The 10,403-nt window shown below is 38.7% G+C and overlaps 1 protein-coding gene across 6 annotated transcripts in view; it reads right to left on the bottom strand.

The window, feature by feature from the left end:
• Window positions 1–5,606: 5,606 nt before the first annotated feature.
• NLGN4X (neuroligin 4 X-linked) overlaps window positions 5,607–10,403 on the bottom strand; it is a 228,047-nt gene continuing 223,250 nt past the window's right edge. For all 6 annotated transcript variants that reach the window (XM_042460328.1, XM_042460334.1, XM_042460330.1 and 3 more), the window contains one exon: window positions 5,607–9,163. In XM_042460328.1, coding sequence (XP_042316262.1) covers window positions 8,320–9,163 — 844 coding nt within the window. In that variant the 3' untranslated portion in view covers window positions 5,607–8,319. The remainder of the gene's footprint in view (window positions 9,164–10,403) is intronic.

The raw sequence follows: 10,403 nt of genomic DNA, 5'->3' as shown, positions 1-10,403 counted from the left end.
CTGCAGCTGTGGCACGCCCACCAGACAGGGTGCGTAATGGTGATGTCACAGCTGCACCGCTTCCAGATGGGGCAGCCCAGCTGCGACGTCACCACGCTGGCTCTGGTGCCTTGTGGCATCACAGCAGCACTGCAAAAAGGAGCCGCTGCCAGGCGCTCTTTTTTTGCTCCACAGCAGCACCGCACAATTTGGTTGCTGTGGCACTCCTGTGGAGCAAAGAGAGGCGTGGGGAGGTGCCTCTTTCTGGTGGTCTGTACCCCGCCGTGGACATGGTATCTTGTCCATGGCCAGCTTCTTTGCCACAAGCAGGAGACCTGACCTTTCTTTAAAGTTTACCTCTTATGGTAGGAGTACACATTTGGCCTACCTTCCTGTGCAATGCCACTGTTTGCTTCTGGTGTGACAATCAAACTGCTGTACAGTGGCTAATTCCCAAGTTTTCAAATCTCCAAGATATCATACCCTGGTTTTAGATTTTTGTGGGGTTTTTGGGGCTATATGGCCATGTTCTAGAAGAGTTTATTCCAGAAGTTTCACCAGCATCTGTGGCTGACATCTTCAGATACACACACACACACACACAATGTGATCCTGGGTAGGTAGGAATGATTTCAATGTTAATCTGTGTATAGTTCTATTGTTGATGGCCAGGCCTCTGGGTGGGAGGATATGTAAAGGAGGATTAGTGTCTGCTAATTAGTTATCATTATCTGCTGAGAAAGCCCCTGATCCTGGGTGATTTCCCATTTGCATTTGCTCAGTCCTTATTTTGCTATTCTTCAGGACTGGTAGCCAAACTTTGTTCACTTTATAGGTTTCTTCTTTCCGGTTGAAATTATCTGGATGTTTATGGATTTCAATGGCTTCCCTGTGCATTCTGACCTGATAGTTGTTGACATGATCCATGCCCTGCTTCCAGAACATGGAATTGAACTCTGACTCAGAGACTGAAGCAGTAGACCTGGTAGAATCTGCTGCTGAACCAGAGAAGGAGGACATTCCTGAGCCACAAGTTTCAGATAAAGACCAGAGTGCAGTACCAGCTCTGGCAGAGTCCTGTCCATTCAGAAACAGAGGACAACTTACCCATACCCTTTGCTGAGAAGAGACAACAAAGGGGGGGGGGGGCTTTAGGAAGTCTCAGAGGATTTATAGGAAGCAGCATTTAATTAAGATGCAGCTGCATTGAGCTGCTGATCTATAAATTCCCAGCCATGCCCTCCAGGAGCTGGCGGACATTATCTGGACAACCCAGCTCCCTTTAGTGTTACCCGCCTTGATCCAACACAGGAAGAGGCGGGTTATAAATTATTATTATTATTATTAGTGTTCCTGAACTCTGTGCTTCACCAGGATTGTGTTGTTGACTCTGGATACCATTTTCCTGACTTGGATAGTGCTGAACTCTCTCGGCAGACCTGAAGCTTGTGAATGAACTTTGTTTGGAACTTAAGGCTTTTTCTTGCTAAGCAAAGTAAGTACCAAAATGTAAGCTGCTCTCTTTGCTAGCTGCTGCAGCATCTCTGCTTTCAGCTGTGTTGCAACAAGCCTTTGGCTGGTTTGCCCAGTGTTTAGTGATGAAGGCCCTGAGTTGTTTTGTTCTAGTGTTTTTGCTTAAACATTTTCTTCAAGAACTATCTCACCAGTGTTGACAATTGCTTTGGCCACATGCCTTCTCATCCCCAGATGGACTGCTTCAGAACTTTGGCACTGGAAACCAGGGACAAGCAGGATGCTGTTCTCGTGGCAGTGTGGAACCCTGAATATTAAAATTGTCCAAGCAGTAGCTGCTGCATTGGCTTTCTTCACTAGAGTTGGCTGCAACAGTTCTCTCTTGAAGTTCCATGCTTTCACAGCAGGTGCCCAGCTACCCCAGTCCTGGCCAGCTGCTCTGGAGCACTTATTCCTTTATATAAAATACAAGTTTTTTGCAGTGGAAACCATGTCAGGTGTTTTTGCAGCCCTTGCATTTAGTGTCAAATTGCAGAGCTTCCCTAACTTCATATCAGACTTCAGGTTGCATAAATTGACCGAAGCTTGGGTGTGTCTGTATCTTCACACTCTTGATTACCAGAAGCTGGTTGCATCTGATGTCCCATAAAGAATTAACTTACAGATTTGAGTTGTTTGTTCTTCACAGTATGAAATACTTTTATGCACACCCTGCACTCAAATAAGTTCTTCACTGTTCCAGACAGGATGAGTCAGGCAGGACAATTTTCTTGCAGGATGTCTGGTTTGCAGAATTTCAGATATCTATTACATTGAGTAGGTCTAAGGCTGACTAATGTGACAAGGGAGAACTTATTAACCTCTGTTAAAGTTCTTCCCTGGACAGCTCTGTGGTTCACATACACTGAGGAAGCATTTGTTCACCAGGTGGAAGGTTGCCGATTTGTTATTCCATCATGTTGATAAGTTCCTTTTAACACATTACCAGTGGTGCTTGGTAAATTGCTGCTCTTTGTAGGCCTGGATCCTGTGCTTTACAGCCTTCACTCTTTCTAATGAGGTACTGACTTTTCTGCTGCTAGGTGTTGCCACTACTGACATTAAGCATATTGCCACAACTATGCTGACTATGGATATACACTGGACAAAGCTCAAAGCCAAAGTCAAATCAGGATGTTCAGACTTGTTCTGGGTTTCTCTCTAATGCTACTAGGACTAAAGTGGGACATTGGCTGAAGTTTCACATTAGATTTGGAATCTATAAATGGGGATGACAATAGGCATCTTTAATGTTTAATATTTGTGAAAATACCAAGGGTGGAGAAGAGCTGGAAGTAAGTGGGGCTGAGTGACTGGCAATTCTGCTGTCTAATTTTAGAGCATATTTGTGAAGAGAGTTTGAACTGCTGTGTCTTGGGTTGAGGTAGTGAGAGGCAATGATGGATAATAAGCTGTTCTTCCAATGCCACTATGGACAGATAGGCCAAAATGAAGCTGCTTTGGGTCACTTTGGAGGTTTAAATGCTGCAGGTTTAAATGCTGCATGCATCCTAAGAGGCCGGAAACCATGCCAAAGCCATGCTCCAGTCCGATGGACTGCAGCGTAGCTTTGGCGCAGCTTCTGGCCTCTTAGTATGCATGCATCATTTAAACAGCATACCGCCAAAGTGACCCAAAGCAGCTTTATTTTGGCCTGTCTGTATGGGCCCTATATCTCATTATTTTAAAATCCTTAATCTGCTTTATATAGATCATATCATAGTAATTAGCCTCATAGTAATCTTCTGCAAAATTTGAGGACTCTTCAGTAAGGTATGACCTTTTTATAGGAATTGCCAAAAGGAATAATGGAAGGAAGGGGAAGAGAGTAGTTCACCACCACCTATGATATTTTGGAAATTTCTTACCTAAGCCCACCTAAGTATTATACCTAAGTATTATAGGACCATATGAAGGAGTCTGCCTTGTAAACTGATCCAGAGTTGAACTAAATTCCAGGTCCGGTGTCATTTTTTTTTTTTTTTTAATCCATTTAAAAAGGTAAAATTTTAAAGTCATATATATATATATATATATATATATATATATATATATACACACATTGAACACACACACATAGGCACATTCATCTCTTATTTAGCAGACATAACATCCTTCTAATACACAATGATGATGCCAATATCAATTGTCATTTCTGACATAGAGGGGGAAAAAAGATTCTATTTTGGTTGTCTGTCAGTGGGAGGCACAATCCTTCAGATCTTCCCATATTGTTTCAGACTTGGGATTCCATTCGGGTGGACAAGGCTGCAAATTGGTCTGACATGAAATGGGCTGTTTCTGAAAGAATGGATGGTACACATACTTAGTCACGACAGTTTTGTGCTCAAAACCACATGGCAAAATAAAATATTAAAATTCCCACAATTCCTCATAATTGGCTATGTTGGTAAGGGATGATTGAAGATGTAGTGCAAATAAAATCTGAGGGACTACAGTTGCCCACCTGTGTCATATGCAAATAACCCAATTTTTCCTAACAATATATGGATATGTCACACTGATACCTATGCATGAGATGAACTGGTATAAATTACAATCATTTAAGAAGAAATTTGTTTTTTTTACACAACAAATTTGTGGTTTTTTTTAAAAAAAGTATTATAATTCATTTAATGTTGTGTAGTAACAGTATGATTTCATTCATTCAATATCATTTCATATTATCACTCATTTTCAGAATGAATCCACATTGAAATGATATATAAGGTAATAGTAATCCCCTGACTCTGAAAAGGCAGGAAAATTGTGAAATATGAAGCAACAAATCATTTTTTTTGAACTTCTGAGGAGTGTGTGCCTGCACACGGATAAATAGTGCCCCATCCATAGAACAACTTCATGAAAGCAGATGTGAATAATTCACATTTAGATGTTCAGGTTAAGCATTCTCTGGATTAAAATCAGTTACTCTGATGGTTCCTACCATGGACCCAGTTATCACCAAAAAAGCATACATGTCAGATTTGTGTTCAGGCCCCATGCAGGGGGAAGGGACATATATAATATATATTTAATGAAAATCTGTGCTTTTGGAATTACTGGTGCAGATGGTGGACAAGAAGTTCCTAATCTGTGAAATCAGTTTAAGATATTAGTGGTACAAATGGATCAGAATCCTGCTGGTATACTACACTGTACCTTTTCACAGGAAATCAAGGGAAGGTAGAAAAACTCATTGTTTTTTTATTAAGCTATACCTCCAACAGCCTATTACCTTCATGTCTACTGTGCTTGAGGCCAGTTTCGTCCTGCCACCACTGCCTACACAGGTGTTGTTATGCCAACCTAGTACATCAACAAAATTCTGGCCATGGAGTATCATTCATTCCAGAATAGGGCTGTAGTTCAGTGATGGAACACATGCTTTACTTGTAGAAAGTTCTGATTCAGTCCCTGGCATTTCTAGACAGGGCTACAAAACACCCTGTAGTCACAAAATCTGGATAACTGAAGTCAATAATTGTAGAGCAGGTATCTATAATCTGGTCCCCCTTGATATGGCAGACTACAGGTTGTCTTGGAGATGGTGGAATCTGTATGCCAACACAGATAGATCATACCAGATGGAGGAAAGTGGTATAGATAGTTTGTTCTCTACAGATAGACCACCCTCTATCTACTGTTTGTAATGTTGGGTTGAAGACAGCTGTTATCCATTACAGATTCAAGGTTAGATGAGACATTGTTTTAAGCAATTTTCATTAACTTGTTACTTATGGGAAAGTGTATGCTAAAGAGTTAATTAACACCTTAATTTGGTGAGGACATGTTTTGGTTTTCACTTTTTTTTCATTTTCATGTGACAAATGATGACTTAGCAAAAAGTGATAGAAATTATACATACATAATAATAATGAATAGTACTTGCTGTTCTGTACTTCTGAGCTTCAGCATCTGGCATTTCATCACCTTGGCAGGCGTATAACAATGTCCATTATAAATTAACCCACATCCAACCTGTTAACAAAACACTTTGCAGTATACTTCATGCTCTATGTAGGTTTGAGACTTTAATGCTGCTTTCATGGAGTTAAAAATGATTGCTCCCCCTCCCACAAAAATGATAAACACATAATTATTTGCACAAAGCATTAGAAAATACTGTGATATTTTATTATTAAAAATGCTGCTGAAAAGTTTATACATATGTGTCCAGCCATATATATCTTCTGTCCTTACTTAAGGCAAAACCAAAAAAGAAAAGAAAATGCAGAAACAATAACAAAAGAAACCCTGCGTGCCTCTTAAGGTCAAGAAGAAAAGTCTGGGAAAGTTCTTTTTTTTCTTTTCTTTAAAGTATATTTCGTTGTTATTATTATAGAATCCTATGAAGAGCCTAAAAATTCCATTTATAAATCATACATCTGTCCAGATGTAAATTATTAAAGTGACATCATCGTCATTATTTTTTTTTAAAAGCTAAAATCATTCACTTACAGAAACGGTTTTACCCAAATGTCACAAGCCTGACACAGTACTGTACATATTGCTAGCAGTAGACAACTGGAAGTACTAAACAAATACCGTAATTCACATAACAGACTTACCCAACTGATTTGGATGCCATCATTTTTCTTTTCTTTTCTCCCCCCTCTCCTCTCCCCCCAGTTCATGAAGAATTGCTGTGTCTTAGTGGAGGCAATATGCTGGTTGTGATGATGGCACAGAATAGATCCAACTTGAATTGCAATTACAGCTAAAGTGAACAGAGAGAGGAAGGCTCTCTCCTCCCACCATTTACTATTGGGTGAAAATTGGATCTGTTAGCTTATTTAAATTCTCACATGGAATCAAAAGGGAAGCACATTTATTTCACTTTCTAATGCAGTATGAATCACCATTGGAATTTTTAATGGTGCTTTTGCTTTTGTCATGGACCTGCTTTCTCTGCCAGAGTCAGCACAAAGCTATGTGTATCACACAACCAGTGATATGTGAAGGTACCTATAACTTAGAATATCACAAGCTGTCTATTCTACAGGCAGAAGGCATTTGATGTCAGATATTAATCTCTGGAGATGATAATACAGCAGTGTTTTGCCCTTCTTAATACAGGGGAATAAAAATACAATATATATCCTGGGAAAGATGTGATCTTGTGCAGAGCAACTCCATTCAAGTATCTTTGGTTACCATCTTAAACTTTAGTTTTTCTAACAACAAAATATAAACCATTCTTTACTTAGTAATAACTCAGTTCTACCTTTATAACAGCTTGACTGTTTTAAAACTTTACATAGATGTGCCAAACATCTTTTTTGGGCCAGATCCATTTCATCCCGAAGTCCCATGGGATGGGAAATTAAGGGAAACAAAAATATATGGGCCAGTTTTGAATAGTGAAATGATCCAGTTTCTTCAAGGCAACTTGTCTATTGAATGTTTGATATGTCCCTCCCCCCAGTTCCCCATGGCATCCATCCTTTCTGTGGTACAGTAAAACTGACCTGCAAAATATTGGATTTAGAAATACTGGGAAGAAATCTTAGGTCCATCTAGATTTTGCCCCCTTTCCTTTATTGAAACCACAGTAAATATAACTATGCCTTGACATCTTGGCCAACTTGTGTGCTTCCTCTCTTCAGTCTTCTTCTTGCTGGTATTGGCAGCAATGCATTTTCCACAGAAGAAAGACTAGCAGAAAAGGCAGTCTTTCTTAAGATGATCATGGTGTGCAACAATTGGGAAGCAATGTTTCAAGGAACATCAGATACCAAGAATGACAAAAGAGGCCCCAATTTACCAAGCCTTTTTTGTTTGTAATTCTTCCATTCCGTCTCTGTGTTGCAATAAAATGAAGGCTAACACAAAAATTGGAAAGAAAAGAAAAAAGATGTTCTTTTTCTACAGTAAAACAAACCCAACTGTTTCCTGTCTATGAATGCCTTATCATGCACATGTGTAACCTGTAAAGGAAAATCTGGCAGGCCACACAGTCACCTGTCTCCTCTGTATGAGACACCATGTCTTCTAGAAATGAAACTTTAGGAACAAACCCTCATGTCTTGGTTTACCACTAGTAATTAAGAAGAAAGTCCTCCTTTTGGTCTGGGAGGAAACAGAGGTGGCATGACTAATGTTTATACACATAGATCACAACTGAAAGCACAATCTTTCTAAAAGCTCTTTTCAAACTGAAAACATCAATAAAAGCTTCTTTTTTAAACTCACAGCTATATACATTTTTTGTTTTGTTTTTACAAAGTTTCTTAAATATAGTTCAGGCTGGCAAGTCATCTCTTTGCACAGAACTATACGGATTTACTGCATAGTCAGTCCTATTTTTCTTAATAATAAAATCTTATTTCCCCATTCTGGATTACAGCTTCTTATGATGGGTAAAAGCCCATGGTGATGTCTTTTGTATAACAAGGGCCATTCACGGTATGGCACATATAGAACATTTTTTAAAATTTTATTTATTAAAAAACTGTACAGTCACTGGCTCTGTGTTCCAGAAGTTTTTGCTTCTGTTTGTTATATTCAATACATATCCTTTTCTACATGACTTTCTTCAGGCCTCAACTCTTAACTTTCAATCAGAGTGGTTGAGATATTAAAGCGGTATCCTGATAGTAATGTACACATTTCACATTTCACAGGGTTTGAGAAGGTGATCTTTTTAGAATATCAGAGTTCCTATGGAAAGGAGCTGTAAGAAAATTATGTCTGCCTTTCTCTTTCACCTTTGTATTTTGACAAGTTGCATGATGGAAATTATGAACTTTTAATTTTTTTAAAATTTTCTCTTTTCCCCCCTTATTTTTAATCTTCCAGTTGGCAAGGGTGGGGCAAATAACAGAGCTATACCCTAGTGGTGGAATGTCCATGGGGCAAATTAGTACTGTTTTGTCCTCCGCTGAAAGTGTTGAAAGTATGCAAAGGCTGCATACCTGTTAATGTATTTGGAATCATGGTTATGGTGTTGGGTGTCATAAGTGGAATGTCATCTGGAGATCTCCGAAGAGTAAGGGTATAATCAGGTGGGCAAGTGAGTCTCAGCGTGTCATGGGCCTGTAAGGACTCACACTCATGATCGTGTTCCAGCTGTTTCATCTGCAGGGACATAATCTCTTCATTCTGTATATGGGCAATATCATTGGTTGTATTCCTCTGAGGACTGGGACGTCTGTGTGTTTCATGGCGCCGCTTATCTTTTTTATAATATAAAGCTGCAAATGCTAAAATGTTGAGGAATAACAGGGATGCACCTACAGCAATGGTAACACTCAACTCTGTGGAATAATCTCTCTTGTTTTCGATCAGAACACTTGTATCCTCTGGGGACGTCTTCTGTGTATCTTTTGAATGCTTTGGATTGTTGCTTGGTGTCATTAATGGACGCTTGGTGGTGAACTTTCCAGGAGAACGCCTGGTAACATAAGGGAACGATGTCAAATCTGGAGGTGGCACCTTAGTTGTTGTGGAGACATACTGAAATATTTCATTCAAGTTGTGTAAGTGTGGTACAAGTTCTAGCCAAAAAGCAACTTTTGTTGCTCGATAGTGATCCCGAACTCTGGGCTTCAAGCCGATGTGTAAATAAAGTTGGTCTTTTGGATTATATTTAGACCAGGCCACTTCTTCAAAACGGTTGGGTTTTGTATGGATAAACTTTGTATCCTGAGGAACAGGCTGGTTGGGATCCCTAGAAATATACAAACAAAACAATATTACAAACAATGAAAAACTGCAAATAATTATATGTTCATGCACAGAGCAAGTTTTATAAAATGAATGCTTTTATTCATGATTTTGAGTTGAAAAATATTCAAATATAGTATAGGATATAATAATTTTAATGACAATGCGAGGAGCTACATTAACACTGGTTTACTGGACCCTGTGGATCAGACCACTTGTCCAATTGAGAAACTTTGGATATATTTTGTGTACTGGTAAATGTACTTATATAAATGTTTATAAATAGAAACATTAGACTAGTTAACAAATAGAAACAAACCTAAGGCTCCATGAAGATTGGCCTTGAACTTTGACAACTTTGACCTCCACCCAAAATGCAACAAAAACAGTCCCCAAACTTGAATACACTGTACCTATTTCAAAGCATACCTGTCTCTTTCTGTACATTCATTGAAAAGAAGGGAGAGATAGTAGGGAACTGGTAAAAAGCCCAAGCCAAAACAACAACCTGGAATTTCTAAGTGTAAAACGACATGATTGAAAATTTGCTTTAAGAAACTTTGGTGTAATCAGTATGAATATTCAGAAGGTTTATTTCCCATTCCCATCACAATGGAATGAGCAGAGATGTAATTCATCACTAATTTTCTTCTCAATGGAAGCAATGAGTAATTTTAGCGATAACTCTCCTGCTGAAAGAAAGTTTTGAAAAACACACCATTTTAAAGCTTGGTTGCAATTTGGGACTTATTCTCCACAAAATTTGCACACAGTCATTTTGCACAGAAAACAGCACTTTCTGTATAAGAAACAGCTCTTCCTGCACAGGCACTATTTCAAAGAAGTAGTTTCCTGTGCAGGAAAAACAAACAAAACAAAACTACTCTCAGTGCAAACCAAGCATATCTGATTCTTTCATGGAATATTTGCAACTGCAGTATTTTTTATTCAGGAAAAATATTTATCTGCACAGAAAAAAAAATATTTCCAAACTGAAACTTTTGTTTACTGAGCGAAACAGTCACATGCAACATTTTGTGAAGAATAAGTCCCAGACTTCAACAATTCTCATCAGGATGCTTCTCACCAGTTTCTCAGCACTCAAAAAAGAATGCTTTTCAATTATTTTTAATATGTTATTGAATATTTTTTCCGTTCTTAGAGTGAATTTGTCTAGCCAAAAGAATGATCAAACAACGGCCTCTTACAGACTGCCAAAATAAAGCTGTTTTGGGTCTCTTTGA

This window comes from Sceloporus undulatus, chromosome 3 (assembly GCF_019175285.1).
Source record: "Sceloporus undulatus isolate JIND9_A2432 ecotype Alabama chromosome 3, SceUnd_v1.1, whole genome shotgun sequence".
NCBI lineage: Eukaryota > Metazoa > Chordata > Lepidosauria > Squamata > Phrynosomatidae > Sceloporus > Sceloporus undulatus.
This window is presented reverse-complemented; position numbering and strand designations above follow the sequence as displayed.